The 15,427-nt window shown below is 49.9% G+C and overlaps 1 protein-coding gene across 9 annotated transcripts in view; it reads right to left on the reverse strand.

Annotated features, from left to right (window-relative positions):
- ncor2 (nuclear receptor corepressor 2) overlaps nucleotides 1-15,427 on the reverse strand; it is a 67,419-nt gene that overhangs the window by 241 nt on the left and 51,751 nt on the right. For 2 of the 9 annotated variants that reach the window (XM_081703038.1, XM_027022068.3), the window contains 27 exons: nucleotides 14,769-14,874; nucleotides 13,551-13,776; nucleotides 12,783-12,830; nucleotides 11,945-12,097; nucleotides 11,424-11,524; nucleotides 11,136-11,232; nucleotides 10,908-11,018; nucleotides 10,437-10,540; nucleotides 9,107-9,254; nucleotides 8,878-9,000; nucleotides 8,701-8,775; nucleotides 8,169-8,401; nucleotides 7,645-8,008; nucleotides 6,718-6,933; nucleotides 6,374-6,622; nucleotides 5,938-6,033; nucleotides 5,542-5,796; nucleotides 4,677-4,860; nucleotides 3,603-4,135; nucleotides 2,189-2,319; nucleotides 1,833-2,059; nucleotides 1,527-1,658; nucleotides 1,306-1,439; nucleotides 1,024-1,077; nucleotides 562-759; nucleotides 284-454; nucleotides 1-115 (listed from right to left, as the gene is read on the reverse strand). The exon at nucleotides 1-115 is cut by the window's left edge. In XM_081703038.1, coding sequence (XP_081559164.1) covers nucleotides 1-115; nucleotides 284-454; nucleotides 562-759; nucleotides 1,024-1,077; nucleotides 1,306-1,439; nucleotides 1,527-1,658; nucleotides 1,833-2,059; nucleotides 2,189-2,319; nucleotides 3,603-4,135; nucleotides 4,677-4,860; nucleotides 5,542-5,796; nucleotides 5,938-6,033; nucleotides 6,374-6,622; nucleotides 6,718-6,933; nucleotides 7,645-8,008; nucleotides 8,169-8,401; nucleotides 8,701-8,775; nucleotides 8,878-9,000; nucleotides 9,107-9,254; nucleotides 10,437-10,540; nucleotides 10,908-11,018; nucleotides 11,136-11,232; nucleotides 11,424-11,524; nucleotides 11,945-12,097; nucleotides 12,783-12,830; nucleotides 13,551-13,776; nucleotides 14,769-14,874 — 4,584 coding nt within the window. The remainder of the gene's footprint in view (nucleotides 116-283; nucleotides 455-561; nucleotides 760-1,023; nucleotides 1,078-1,305; nucleotides 1,440-1,526; nucleotides 1,659-1,832; nucleotides 2,060-2,188; nucleotides 2,320-3,602; nucleotides 4,136-4,676; nucleotides 4,861-5,541; nucleotides 5,797-5,937; nucleotides 6,034-6,373; nucleotides 6,623-6,717; nucleotides 6,934-7,644; nucleotides 8,009-8,168; nucleotides 8,402-8,700; nucleotides 8,776-8,877; nucleotides 9,001-9,106; nucleotides 9,255-10,436; nucleotides 10,541-10,907; nucleotides 11,019-11,135; nucleotides 11,233-11,423; nucleotides 11,525-11,944; nucleotides 12,098-12,782; nucleotides 12,831-13,550; nucleotides 13,777-14,768; nucleotides 14,875-15,427) is intronic. The other 7 variants (XM_081703039.1, XM_027022069.3, XM_081703042.1 and 4 more) reach the window with 7 other exon arrangements.

The following is a 15,427-nucleotide window of genomic DNA, read 5'->3' on the forward strand; positions in this document are numbered from 1 at the left end:
CCCTGGGCAGGGCCAGCATGGCCAGGGTGGGTGGGTGAGGGAGAGGGGCCGGGCATCACTCCGCTGGGCAGACACATCTGCATGGTGAAGGGGTTACAGGGAAAGGGTGTGGAGCCTGGAGACAGGGAAACATACATTACTGGTTTGTGCACATACATTACCACGGAGGTGACATTTATACATCTTGACTACAATAAGGCTGTGAGGTTCTTTCTGCAGGTCCGCAAAAGTTCAGACCTTTATTTTAAACTGTTGGTGAGACGTGTGTGTGGTGTGTACGTACCTGCAGATGAGGGTCTGTCCTCCCACACTCTGCTGGTGAGAGGGGTGCGACGGTTGCAGTCTCCCTCAGAGTGGACAGATGAGACGGAGGAGGGTCTCTCTCCCCCAGACAGACCAGGACCAGGAGACTTGGTCTTTCGGCCATTGGAACGCCCTCCACTCTTTGGTTTACCTAGAACACAGGCACAGTAGCAGGTCGGGCTTCGGTAAGAGGACTGACACACGGCAGCTAGATTTCAGCACAGGGACTGAAGGGATGCGGAGGTTGGGCGAGCATACCAGGCAGCGAGTAGGAGTCTTCCGCAGCAGAAGCAGCAGGGGGCGCTGTGGCACTCAGTGAGGTAAGGGTGTTGGTGGGCGAGCGCTCATCTGCCTGGTCATCATATTTGCCCATGAGGGCTTTGCGGATGATGGCTTCGAGACCAATGGTGTTCCCACTGGTGTCAGGAGGCGGATGAGTGCGCACATTTACTTGCCCTGAAAGAGAGAGAGAGACACACACGATAAAGATACCATTTCTTACACTTGTGTACACCGAGTTAATTCCTCCAGACAATTTCTGTTCTTAAATTAATTTAAAAGTTTTTATTTATATGATTGCATGCTTTCATTAGAAAGTTTCACTGTGTGCTTTTACAGTAGACATGACTTTGGTCTCAGTAGACCACTCCCTGCTGAAATGAAAAAAACGAAGTGAATTAACACATGCACATGCACTTGGAGGATGGTCCTGCGTCTCACCTGCGGTGGTGGAGGCAGGCATGTTGAAGATCTCTGTCCCAGGCTGGCCAGCGTCTAACACGGGCACAGAGACAGAGGGGGAAGATGAAGACGAGGGTTTAAAGCTTCTTTTTTTAAAAACAAAGCAATCAACCAACCCTACAAAGCGTCAGCTCAGACCGGACACATCGCCACAAAGGCCAGTCACCTGCCCCAAACGACTCCACAGCTGGCAAACACCAGGTTTGGAGAGAATGTTGAAGTTTAAATCAGGGCGTGAAGTAGACACTGGTCTCAACTCACTGAATTCAGCCTCACTGCCAACCACCATCTTCTTGATCATCTCTTTCTTGCTCTTGACAATGGCAGAGTTGCTCTCGGTCAGTTTGCTGAAGAAGGCGGGTGGCTGGGAGCTGGAAGGAGAGTGCGACCCCAGTCTAACAGGGACCAGAGGGGTTACTGAGCACCGGGGACCATCTAAACCCAACGTATTCACTTCACTGTGTGTGTGTGTTTTTTTATACCCCTGCTCTGCTTGATCGCCAGGGCAGGTCGCTCCCTGGGACTCTGGCTCAGACACGCCCCCTGCTGGTGAGACTGGCTCAATGCATTCAGCAGACAGACTCACTGGGGACACTTTACTTTGAGGAGGAGACCTGTGTGGACACACACACACACGCACACGCACACGCACACGCACACGCACACGCACACGCACACGCACACGCACGTGAGCACGCATCTGATCAATCTGAGGGCAAGGAGATGGCATGTCTCTAGCTGGGCACCTGTGGCCAGACAGTAGTTACATGTGGGTGAAGCCTCCTCACCTGTCTCTCATCCTGTCTCTGTCACACATGGAGCTGTCGGGGGTGTAGTGGGCGGAGGCGCTGGCTTCAGAGGGTGTCTGGGCTTGAGGGGCGCTGGGAGGGCGAGTGAGGTCCAGCACGGGTGAGCTGTTGTAGGCAAACACAGACTGCAGTGCCGGCTGGCCGCCTGACTGGCTCCCTGCATGGCCCTGCTGAGACTGGCGCAGATAGTCCTTCTTGATCACCTCCTGAAACGGGTAGGGAGGACACAGAGGTAAACATGCAATTTAGACAGGGACTCCCACATGTGCCGAGAGAAACACAGATACAGAGACACAGACAGGTGCATATATGCGTGCTGGTGTACACACACTTACACTGATGTGCTGGGCAAGGGTGACAACTCTTTGGGAGCCCTTTATGGCAGGAGATGCAGACTGCTGGCTGGGGGACAGTCTCTCCTCCGGAGGCACATACAGCCCGTGCTGTTCCAGAGCCTTCTGTTGAGCTTTAGAGCGGAACACACACACACACACACACACACACACACACACACACACACACACACACACACACACACACACACACACACACACACACACACACACACACACACACACACACACACACACACACACACACACACGTTAATGCTGTGCATTGAGGAAGTGTACAGGGCTCGGCAAGCCCTGGACTCACTCGCTGATCACTCAAAAGGAGAGGCAGGTTACTGTGGTTAAAGGAAAGAGTCTGTGCTCCTGAACCAAATCTCATAGCCACAGCTCACTCACCATACAGAGAGAATGATGTAGTATGGAGGGCACAGAAAGATTCCTTTGTGTAGCAGCCTCTATACAACGAAGCAGCCTGGGACAACGGCCATGCAGGGTCCTACCCCAGCCTTGCTCTTACCCAAGTTTCTAGTCCTGCTCCGCTACACCCCCACCTCCTCTAGACTCTTGCGTGCGAGACATGCAAACTGCAGGACTCAAAAGGAAGCACTGACCCTTCTCCCAAATAGTACAATCTTCTTCAGCACCTAGATGTCCATACCTGCTGCATTTCTAATCCTCCCTCACACAGCCATCCAAACACTGCCCTCAGGCCTCAAGAGCCAAGAAACAACTTCACAATCCAAGGTGAAAGTAACGCAAACGTTTCCCCAAAATAAGAGGGCCATAAAAGAGGAACAAACACATGAAAAGCAAAGCAGAGAAGCTGGTGGCTTAAGGTTGCTAATGTCACAGTTGAGGGAATAAGCCCTTAAAATGAATGTAAGAATCTGTCTGAATGCATCTCCGCACACCCTGGCCTCTTCTGCCTCTTACTGCAACACCCTGACATCCATCTCTAAAAGCAAACACCTAAACACAAACATTTTTAATTGTATGAAGATTGTTAGGTTTATGACAGTTGCAAAGTCCTCTCTTCTGTTTAAGATTGATATTTTTTCCCTCCATTATGTTTATGGTTATCATTTAGTTTTTTAGTTTTTAATAAACTAATAAAAACACTTAGTGGTCTTTAATAAATATTTGCTAAAACCAATAAATGAATGAAAGAATAAATAAAACCAATTAAATAAATTAATAAAGCATATATGAAGCTGACAAACAAAACAAACCCAACTGAAAGAGGATTACATTTAAGAACCTAAGGTGGTTCTGATCACTGCCAAGCACCACGGACCTGCACTATGCCATAAAAACACTGTGAGGGGGGCAGGGTAACAGACAGGGGTAAGGAGCTGTGGGGGGTGGTTAACAGCCCCAGGATTCCAGAACATCTTACCATCACAGGTGCCGTTGGGCCCAACCGCACCAGTCCCTGGCATCCCTGTATCACAAGAAATTTCACGCATGATAATGGAATTTATGAAGCTGGCTGCTGTCATGGTGGCCTTACCAAGTGCACGGAAGTCTTGTTCCTGTATGGACATCGCTTTGTTTTGAGCCTTTTCCCTACTAGGTGTGCTGACGACACTCTCTCCGCCGCGGCCCGCCACCGGAGTGCTGCTACTCTCCAGAGTCAGCAAGGGGAGCCCTCGGACCGGAGCTAGGCCGATGTGGGTGGTGGCAGCTGGGCCGTAGGGAGATGGGTAACACTGGGCCGTGCTGGGGCTGGCCCTCTTGGACTCGCTCTTGGATGAGGAGAGCTCCTGGTGCTTGGTCAGAGCTCCACGGCTTTGGCTCTTGGATCCCTCCCTGCTGAGCTCTTTGGCCATGCCAGGATCTGGAGCTGCCGGGTAGGTATCTGTGGGCACGCCCGCCCTCTGCAGGGGCCCGCTGTAGGCCTGGTAGCGTGAGGAGCCCTGTGGCACTGACCTGAGCAGAAGATCAACACAACTCGCATTACAACTACTGTAATGGAGATAGAGTGCTCAGCTTTACTCTGCTCTAGACCTGGGCTTCTCATCCCAGTCCCAGGGGTGCCAGGCAGTACCAGTCACACTTCACTGGTCATTCAGTAATGTTAAAAGTTCATCACAATCAATTAAGATATTACAAAAGGATGCAGTACATTTTTTTCCCCTAACATAATACTCAAGTAATTCCAGACTGCCACACTACTTCCAGAGCAGTTCGCTCGCTGGCAAAGCAGCATGTGTCAGACATGACTGGCTCCGTACTGGCACACTAATTACAGCCTACGTTAACGCTTCTGCGCCCATACTTGAGGAACAAAAGGCAAGGAGTCTGCTAATTATGTCTCACGGTAACACTTTAGCAAAGGGCAGCATCAGAATCAAAACTAATTCTCAGCCGTACCAAAACAATCCAGCAGAACCACGAAGCAAAACATGAACCAAATCACACAGAGTCGAATTGCAGCGAGGCCCCAGGGCTTTATATAGCTAGCTCCTACCGCAGCACGGAGGGGCTGGCGTGCTCTGCGCCGGACAGGCTCTTGGAGCTGGTGTTGTGGAGCACACTGGGTCTCTGCTGCAAGCTCTCCTGGGGCCGCGGGCTCAGTGGCGACGCCTGGTGGCCGTACAGGAGGGAGGCTGGACGCGAGCTGGAACTGCTGCTGCCAGTCTGCTCAGCAGCTCCTGGGGGGGTGGAGAGAGGAACAATCAGGTACACTAGACACACGGGGTAAACGCCAGAGACACTCAACACAACAGGTCACGCTAAACAAGAATCTAAGTTTTAGCCTTGATGTTTTTGTATTGTATTGTATCTCTAGGTCTTCAGTTCCAGAGCTAAAATATATTTTTTCCCCCTCTTTTTAAATGCGAATTACCTCCTCCTAGAGTTCCCTCCCGTCTATTTAACACTTCACCACATGGGGGCACTGCTAGCACTGAAATAGCTTTGGTGCTTTGCATCAAAACCATGCATCCTTGTTTTTGCAAGGAGCTGAAGGAACTGACACGCGTTTCGTGTCAACATGTGTTTAATCAGATGAAGATGGCTCTTGATATCATCCACTGCCTTTTCACTTTCAAGCAAAAATCTTAAATCAAGCTGGATCAATAACCCCAGAAAAAAAAAAGCACGTTACAATTTAGTAAGAAGGATTTTTCAAGGACACATGAATTTAGTATGACGTCTTTTTCGAGAATACCTCCGTGTTTCCCTTCATTGTACGCATAACTATGGTACATGGTTGAGCCATTTCAATGTCAGCACAATTACATTAACATGCACTGTGAACATTAGCTACTGGACTGACTAAGGGCATGTAAAGGTAATATTCCATAAGATTGTGTATGAGTGAGAGTGGTTACCAGGTCTCCAAATGGGAGCGTGTTCCACGTTGCCATGGCTGAGAGACTTTTCTCTTTCCCTCTCTCTATCACGCTCTCGCTCCCTCTCTCGTTCTCTCTCTCTCTCGCGGTCCCTTTCCCTCTCTCTTTCCCGGTCTCTCTCCCGTTCCCGCTCGCGCTCTCTCTCCCGATCGCGCTCTCGCTCTCTCTCCCGATCGCGCTCTCGCTCGGACGACGCGGAAGTGCCCTGGAGTTTGCTTATGTGAGAGGCTCCAACTGGACAACAGGAAGGTCAAGAAAAAAATGGTTATGTTGGATATGTCTAAAGCTAAAATGGATCCAAGTAAACATGCATGCGATTTTGGAGCTCAGCTGTCTGTGTGTGCGCGCGTGTGTGTGCCCATGCACTGTATGCACCTGGTGAGATCGGGGAGGTGGTGTAGGCTCGGCTTTGGAAGGTGCTGGACGTTCCTGGGATGTATGTAATGCGGTCCATGGGTGATGCAGACGCCCCTGGGCACAGGGGACAGACAAGAGCAACATCAGACAGGTATGTGGGGCAAAGGCCCGAAAGGAAGGGCTGTTATGACACAGATCACAAGCACTGTAGAGTTACGTTACTGGGTGTATTTTGAATTGTGTGTAACCATTGGTGTAATTGAGCAGGGTCAGGCGAGAGCCGTGTGTGTGTGTGTGTGCACGCGTGCCCCCTGTGGTGTAGGTGAATAAGTCAGGGTGAGGGGTGAGAGGTTAGTGTGGGCTGGGCGTGTGTCCCACTAGGGTAGGGTGCAGGGCTGTTCTCTGTGTGTGTATGTATATGTGTGTGTATGTGTGCGCGCACGTGTGTGTGTACCCCGCGGTGTGGGTGAATAGGGCAGGGTGAGGGACTGCTCCCGGGGTGTGAGCCCTCGTAGCAGGTCTGGTCTCTGGGCCATGGCAGTTGCTGGCCACTGATGCATCTGCTGGGAGGTGATGTAGTCAGTGAAGAGCGTGTGCCGATTCTCCAGGGCCGCCGTGTCAGGGAAGCCCCGGATCAGGTATGGGGAGTAGGGGTGGGGGTAGCCCGGGGCAGGAGCCAGGTGCCGGGGCAGATAGTAGGCAGCTGGAGGCATAACACAGCCAGATGATATTACTGGAGAAATCTGCATTAGAGCTACAATCCTTCATAACACGTGACTGGGTGCGTGCGTGCATTACCTGGATCTATGGGGATGCCCCGTGGCAGGGCAGAGGGGTCAAAGGGCAGAGGGATTTGGCCACGGTACATGTCTGCTCCTAAGCCCTGTAGTAGCCTCTCGTAGGAGGCCAGGGAGGCTGGGTGGTCAGGCACACCCGGCAGGGGCGACTTTGTGGAGCCCATCTCCCGAGGAGTGGGAGTAGATTTCCTCTCCTGCTGAGGAACCTTAGCAGAGCCTGTGAAAGGGAGTCAGAGGGGTACACAGATGGGGGAAGGGGGTTCGTCGTCATTCATGTTAAATGTTATTGACACACATGACTTATTACTGGCATTACTAATTACTGGTGGCATTTCCTTTGAACGGTACATTCTAGCACCGTGTAATTACATCGACAATGTTGCTATTAAACAGCCAGTCATGTCACTGAGGGAGGGGGGGGGGGGGGGAGAGAGAGAGAGAGAGAGAGAGAGAGAGAGAGAGAGAGAGAGAGAGAGAGAGAGAGAGAGAGAGAGAGAGAGAGAGAGAGTGAGTGAGTGTGTGTGTGAGAAACCAATAGGTGTATAAACTTTAGTCTTCACTACAACATATTATACAATAATGTACGAAGCAATGATTCAATATTTGAGGTATTTAAAAAATGTTATGACATATCACTGATATGACCAAAACATCTAGGAAACACATTTTACACTTATTAATTCAAAATAACTTAGTAGGCAGTAAACATTAAGCTTTGAATGTGGAAACTAAAATGAGTTCCATAATCTTTTATCTCTGTACAAAAAACAAAGTGAAAAGTATTTAAATAAACTCAATCATTTTAGCATATGAATCATTTAACACTGAAACAACAGAATAACAGCCTTCAGAGTTAACCAACAAATTGAACTCGAGACATTGTTACACCTCTAGGAAGAGTGTGTAGGTTCCTGTTGATTGTTTGTACCTTCATGCGTCCTCTGTGGGGTCTCTCTGCTGGACAGCGGTGATCCTCTGTGTGACGGTGCTGGATAGCTGGTTCTCTTAGACTCCTCGTAGCCCACGGGGCTGTGGTGGGCCTTGGAGCCCTGCTCTGGCCCCAGGGCCAGGGGAGACGCACGGGCAAGGGAGCTGGAGGTGCTCACTACGGCGCTGGGCCGGGATTTGGGGCTCACGTCCTCATAGCGGCCGCGGTCGGACGCCCGATGCTCGGGCCGCAGGTCCAGGTGGGGGGGCAGCCCAGCATAGGGGGGGCGCGGGGAACTGGCGATTATGGAGCGTACATCATGACGCTTGGTGGAGGCAGTTGGCTCCTGCTTGAGGGGTGTGCCCTGGAGAGAGTGGGAGGGGTTTTCTAGCCGGTTGTTTATGAGCTTGCACACCACTTTTTCTCTCGCTCTCTTTTTGTTGTGTACATGCGCGCACACAGACCCGCACAGGCGCGAACACTCATGTATGCACACATCACAGTCAAAGCTTTTGAAGGGTTACCTGCGTGATTGAGCCCTCTTTTGGCTGCTTGCTCATCAGCACGCCCTCTGGTGGTATGAGGTGGATCGAGCGTCCGCCCTCTTTCACTGTGGGCACCATGCTCTCGTGGGAACGGCCCTTAAGGGGGTCAGGGCCCAGGGCAGAGCCGCGAGTGGGGGGAGAGCTCTCACGCTTCAACTGCTTGGCCTCTCGCCGCAGATACTCATCCTGGGCCTCCACATGACGTGGGATGCCTGAAAGGGGTGTGTGAGAGAGAGAGAGAGAGAGAGAGAGAGATACAGGGGGTATGTGAATGTGTGAGAGAAAGAAAGAAAGAAAGAGGAGAGTGAGAAAGAAAAAGAAATGGAGAAAGAGATTGTTTTGGCAACTGTTCATGCCAATAAAGCTATTTGAATTTGAGAACTGGGGTTAAATTAACAGATTTAGAGGGCAATCTCATGCATCTTATTTGGGGCACAGGTAACATTATCTGATGGTCGTGTGTGTGTGTGAGAGGGATAAAGAGAGAAACAGACATGTGACAGATACCCACCCTGTGAGATGGAGCCCCGTATGTGGTGTGGATGAGGGCTCTCTCTCTCCTGGGGCATCGCTCTGCCAATCAGACCTGCATAGGCGCAAGGATAAATGTGGAACAAACACGGGTCCGTTAAAGGAACCAATGAGCCAGAGGGCATTGTGGGGTATGGAGATTTAAGCCTGTGCTTACCCTCTGCAGTGGTGAGAGCGTCGCGTAAGGGCAGTGCTCGGGAGATGCCCCCCTCCATGACATCATAGGGGCGTTTGAGACCAAGGGCCTCTGCCCTGCCCTCCTCCTTGGGGTTTGGAGTCCCTAAAAGAAGCAGAGATGACAAATACCATCAAGGTCCGCAGAGTGTGTGTCTGCGTAATACATTACAAAGTGGGTGTGTGTGAGAGATGCGCGTGACAGCACTGACGTTCATAGGTGAGAATGTGAGCACCGATGCCCTCGTAAACGACTTGTCCCTTGGCGGGTGTTTCCTCTCGGCCCCTGTCCCTACTGGGGCTCTCCTCTGTGATCAGCCTAGTGAGGGTACCCTTATACAGCACGTCAGCTGGGGTGCCCTGTCACACACACACACACACACACACACACACACACACACACATACACATACACATACACACACATACAGTACTCATTACAGTGCTATGGGACTAGTGCTCAGCAGAATAATCAGAAATAGCATGTGTAATACAATATGAGCTCCTCTGTGGAGGAGAGGAATGGAGTGTGAGAGTGTGTGTGTGTGTGTGCGTGTGCGTGTGGTTAGTTACTCTAGTCATCAAAGGCAGAATTTAAATGCTCCATGCTGCACCTCCCAAGTGCCCTTGATGAAACTCAGTAAAGAGAGGCAGAGGGTGTGTAGCCATGCAGGAGTGAGGATGAGATCTGTGCCTGGAGCACATGCTGCAGACGGCCTAGTGAGAAGCTTCTCTGTACAAGCATTTCTCTGCAGCTGTGTGCATACAGGTGCACGTGCTCTGGTGTTACATACACTGATGTTACAGAGGAGGCCTGAGTCAGAGGCAGTGTGAGGGCGTATAAAACAGTCTGCAGGCTGTCTCTTAGCTGCTGTGTGCAGTGTACATTATTTAAATGCTCTAATTTTGCACTGGCCCTTTGCGTGTGAAAGTGTGTGTGTGTACAAGAAATCTGTCTGTATTAGGCAGACTGAATCAGAAAAGCTTTATCTGTGAACTTTCCCTGGGTACGTCGTACACACAATCTGCCTGTCTACATTTCACATTTACCTGACACTTTTTCCCAAAACGATTGACAATTATGAACAACTTGCGCAATTGAGGTTTAAGGGTCTTGCTCAGCAACCCAAGAGGGGCAACTTGCCAGTGGTGGAACTTGACTAGTAGTTGGAAGGTTGACAGTTCAAGTACCTTAACCAGTGAGCTACCACTGACTAAACACTGAGAGTCTAAGAAAGAGACGGAGAGAGAGAGAGAGAGAGAGAGACAGAGAGAGAGACAGACAGAGAGAGAGAGAGAGCGCGAGCACAAGCAAGCACGCATGTGTGTAGGAGGAAAAGTGGGTGACCGTGTGTATGTGTGTGTGTGTGAGATCAGTGACACTGGCGTGCACAGTAAATGTATAAACACATTAATAAAAGCAAGGAACAGTGTGTACCCATCACTATGGCAACAGAATGTAGACACAGCAGTGTTATTTTCACAGTGTGCTGTAGGTGGCATTCAAGACCAATTGAGCCATGCACACACTCACACTCTTACCTGAGTAATGGAGCCACCACGGTATGATATAGGAGGTTCTTGGTGCACACGTGTGCCGGGGAGACCTTTAGTAATGCTACCTCCCTGTACAGCTGGCATAGGCGCTGAAACCACACACACACACACACACACACACACACACACACACACACACACACACACACAGAGAGAGAGAGAGAGACAACCCTTTCAGAAATAGTCCAGAGCCAGTGCAGAAGGATTCCTGCCCCTTCACATCTGTGCCCCCCGAGATTTTGAACTCCGAGGAGGAAGGAAAGAAAAGGAAAGAAAAACTCCTCTCCTGGATTCTGCTCGAATGGATTTGTTTATTATCTCAAGCCAGCAGGCAGAATTAATTACATCAACCGTGTGATCATGACAGGACCAAGCCTGAGCTCATATCACTTTTTCCCCCCCGTGTGTGTGTGCCTAAGCCTGTGACGTGTGCACATTTCTGGAGGCAGCACCAACCACGGGTTGAGGGGCTGTCATGGGCTGTAGCCTGCATGGAGAGATTCTCAGCCTGAGAGGTGGAGGAGCTACGTGGAGACAGTTGCTCTTGTTTCACCACTGGGAAGCCACCTAAGAGACACAGACAAACACACACGTATGTAAGGAGACAAGATCTAACATGTAATATGTACACACACATCTGATTAAAGTGTACATCTTCCTGTGTAAAACAAAACATATGCTCACCAAGCTTCCTCTGCTCCATCCAGGAGAGAGGGAGAGGTGCAGAATGTTTGGCGTGCTCCGAGCCATGGGCTGGGCTGTGCATCTGTACTGGAGTACCCTGGAAAAACACACACACACGCACACGCACACGCACACGCACACACACACACACACACGAGAGAGAGAAAGAAAACAAACCCACAAACCTAAGTTTCTATGCGACTGCTAGTGTAAGCCAGACTTCCTTAGCTGTGAGAAGAATTCAGAGAGGCTACGGGGACGCTCAGGTGAGGTCCTCGCTGGCTGTACCTGTGTGATAGAGCCTCCTGGTTTGGCCGAGGAGATGAGAGGAGGTGGATCAGGGATGGGGAGAGGCCTAACAGCAGCCAACCTCTCCTGCTGTTGGAGAGCTACACAGACATCACACATCCGTGATGCATCAAAGCAGACGATTACTGATGTAGAAATCATTGTAAATTAAATGTTAATGCAAATCACACAGTACTAGTCCCGCCTTAAAACAGAGAGTGAGTGAGCAGGCACCGGTGTATTCGCTGATACAAAAGAGATGACCAAGAGGAACAGCTAAATAAATGGTGGCTGTAAATAAATGGGTGAGGTGGGCAGGTTATGAATGTGTGGAGTAGATAAAGCATGTCTTACAGGAGGTGTAGCACAGTATGTGTGGAGCTAAAGCATGTCACAGGCGGTGTAGAGCAGTATGGGTGGAGCCAAAGTGTGTCTTACAGGAGGTGTGGCACAGTGTGGATGCAGCTAAAGTGTGTCTTACAGGTGTAGCGTAGTGTGGGTGGAGATAAAGCGTGTCTTACAGGTGTAGTGTAGTAGCTGTTCGTGGCTTAGCTTAGCCACATCTCTGGGAGACAGCTGGTATGGTGACATCACAGGCCGGTTGACAGCTCTGACATCATCTGAGACTGGGCCCTTCTTAATGTCAGCAAGAGGGGAGAACGTCCGGGACTTGTCTACACACACACACACACACACACACACACACACACAGACACACACACACACACACACACACACACACACAGACACACACACACACAGACACACACACACACACACACACACACACAGACACACACACACACAGACACACACACACACAGACACACACACACACAGACACACAGAGAGAGAGAGAGACACACACGGTGTGAACACATGTTGGAGAAGGGTTGACTGCCTGCAGGACAGTGGGTTCAGTAAGTTCAGGTTCCTTCCATTTGAGCAGTACAAAAAACAAAACAAAAAATGTACTGTCCAATTTCCCAACAGCAGAAACACTCAGGAGGGTAAACATGCACTCTGTCTCTCCCACTCTCCTTCACATGCACGCACGCGTGCACGCACACACGAGTCATTTGCAAAGGCGTACTCCGGTCACGTTAACTCACGATAGCAAATAGAAATATCCATAACAGCAAATCCACACACATCAAAGAAGCGAACATGCAAAACATGATCAAATTCACCCAGTTTAAAAAAACAAACAAACAAAACCCCCAAAACAATAATTCCCACTAATTGGGAAATGCACATTCAAACCTCCAGTTAGCTATTTCTGTCTACACAAGAAGATGTGTGTGTGCGCGCGTGTGTGTGTGTGTGCGTGCATATGTATATGTATGTGTGTGAACCTACGTAATCCATGCAGCAGAGTGTGTAGCCATCTTTCCTTCCCCTCCAGTTCTGCAGGGACAGACAGACTACAGCTGAGCGCAGGGCCATATCAACACAGTCAAACGCTTCACACACACACACACACACACACACACACACACACACACACACACACACACACACATGCGACCCTGACTCTAACACCAATGGCAGCAGCTGGATGGTTTCTGTTCCTGACTGACATAGATTAAGGTGAGCTAGCTATTGTCTCTGGGCTTCTATGGGAGGCCATTAGCCATTTTCTAAAAAACAGGGAGTTAGGAAAGATGCCAAAATATTCACACACTGAATGCTCGTTTGTTCAAATCATAACAAACCACCTAGCAAAACACCTGTGTCTCAAAGCAAACGCTATAAAAGAATTGCAGCCCTATTTTAGTGAAGCACTTTGTAAAGTGGAGAGTGGCGAGAGAGAGCGGAGAGTGCAACAGAGAGAGTGGAAAGCGCTTGTGCCCTTCTCTGGAGGACTGAGCGCTTTGGTTTTAGTCCACACTCATAGGTCTTTGTCTCAAACACACGGGCACGCACACACACCTCTACATCTTGAAAGACCCCGATACAAAAAATGAAGTTAATGAAGAACAACACCGAAGCCAAGAGTGAAGGGGGGTGGGGGATGGAGGATGCTTGAGAGCTTAGGTAAACAGGACCTGTAGTTAAACAGTAAACAAAGACAAAAAGAGAGAAAGAAGAGAAAAGGCGATGAAGGATTTATAGAGGGTGGCGTACCCTCTCTCTCTCGCTCAGAGGGGGCTGGGCTTTTGACCCGGTCCCGGGGGCTGCCAGCCTCGCCGCCAGGGTAATGTGATTTGATTGGCTGTGGAGGTGGCTGCTTGGCCTCCTGGGAGGATTCGTGTGCCATGGTGATCTGCTGCTGGTAGAGGGCCAGAGCATGTGGCATCGTCTGCTGCTGCCGACTCAGTCCACCAGACCCTGCTAGGGAAACATCCGGCATCTAGACAGAGAGAGAGAGAGAGAGAGAGAGAGAGAGAGAGAGAGAGAGAGAGAGAGAGAGAGAGAGAGAGAGAGAGAGAGAGAGAGAGAGAGAGAGAGAGAGAGAGAGAGAGAGAGAGAGAGAGAGAGAGAGAGTAGTGTGCAGACATGACATGCTAGGTTTTTTTTTGGGGGGGGGGGGGGGGTCTGGATAAAAATTTGAAAATGAAGTTGCTGAGCTGTTCTTCTCATCAAACATGGCTGGTCTATAATAAAAGCCCTTGGAATCCTACAAAAGAAACACGCTGATTCACCAAGGTCTGCTCCTTTGGCTTTTGTTTGTCCGAGTTGCGTCACAAGCCAGGAGAGATAGTGGAGAGAGCGTCAGCAAGCCGAGAGGACTTGAAGACAGAGCAGAACCTACTCACCATGCTGGCTACACTAGCAGCAGTCAATCCATCTGCACTCTAGTGCACTCTCTCTCTCTCTCTCTCTCCATCTATATATGTCTCTGTCTGTGCCTTTCTATCTGTCTGTCTCTTTTTCTGCCTGTCGGACTCTCTGTGCGACCTAACAGCAGTCTGCTGGTAGCAGAGATGCAAAAGAACAACTGTGCACTGATGTCTGAAAGATTAACATCAGCCTTATTATTCATGCCAACGGAGGCAAGCCCAAGACGTTTGAGCCGGGTGGGACGGGGGTGAGCTGGAGAGGCGGGGCAGGGCGGGGCAGCAGGGAGTACACGTAGTCGTGTGACAACCCATCAGATGCACCGAGGGACCTTCAACACCTCGCCACACAGCCACTTTCGTCCAACACTGGCTCTGATGTCATCTACGGCATCTTTTTAAAAAATGTAGAAAATTAGAGATGACTGAAATGGAATGAATGTGTGATGGCAGACTGCTGCCACTGTTAAGGATGGCTTCAAGGCAAGGTGGCAACCTGATGGGCGAGTGTGTGTTTGTATGCTGTCTATGGGAAGGGTGCGTGTGTTGGTGTGCTCAGGCTCACTATGGGAGGTATGGCAGCTGCTCTCTGTTTGAGCTGTTTGAGGTCGAGTGGTTTCTGCAGTCCGGTGGAGATCACGCCATCATGGGCATAGTTCAGCAGAGTGGGCCTGAGAGAAACCAACAGGGCAGTGACACAAACATTACCTACAGGAGACTGCATGAGAAAAAAAAAACCCTATGACAATTGTTTTTAAATTACTTCTTCTGTTCCGATTCTCACTTCAAATTCATGTTGTCTGCAACTTTATAGAATGGTAAGAGACCTTTTACATATCATTTAAAATCATTTCATGGTTCTGTAGCAATACTTCAGCTAAATATGGGCATGCCAATAAAACTCACTGCAGACACTATGAGAAGGAGAGGAAGTCATTCCTTAATATGGTCAGATCCCAACTCCTGTAAACATGGTCTTAAAACGCCTCAGTAAAACGCCTCTTGCTGGCTTTGTCTCCCTCACACACACAGACACACTCCTCTTTCTCATTGTTTTATTTGGCTGGTGCTCAGGGTAATGTTTCCTCTGGTGCTGCCAACATATACAATGCGTGCAGTCTCACACACACACACACACACACACACACACACACACACACACACACACACAGGCATGCCTGCATGCCCACGCAATAAAGCTTTGGATAAAACACATCCCTTGAC

The sequence above is a fragment of the Electrophorus electricus genome, chromosome 20 (genome assembly GCF_041902795.1).
Source record: "Electrophorus electricus isolate QZ-2024a chromosome 20, ASM4190279v1, whole genome shotgun sequence".
NCBI classification, from domain to species: domain Eukaryota; kingdom Metazoa; phylum Chordata; class Actinopteri; order Gymnotiformes; family Gymnotidae; genus Electrophorus; species Electrophorus electricus.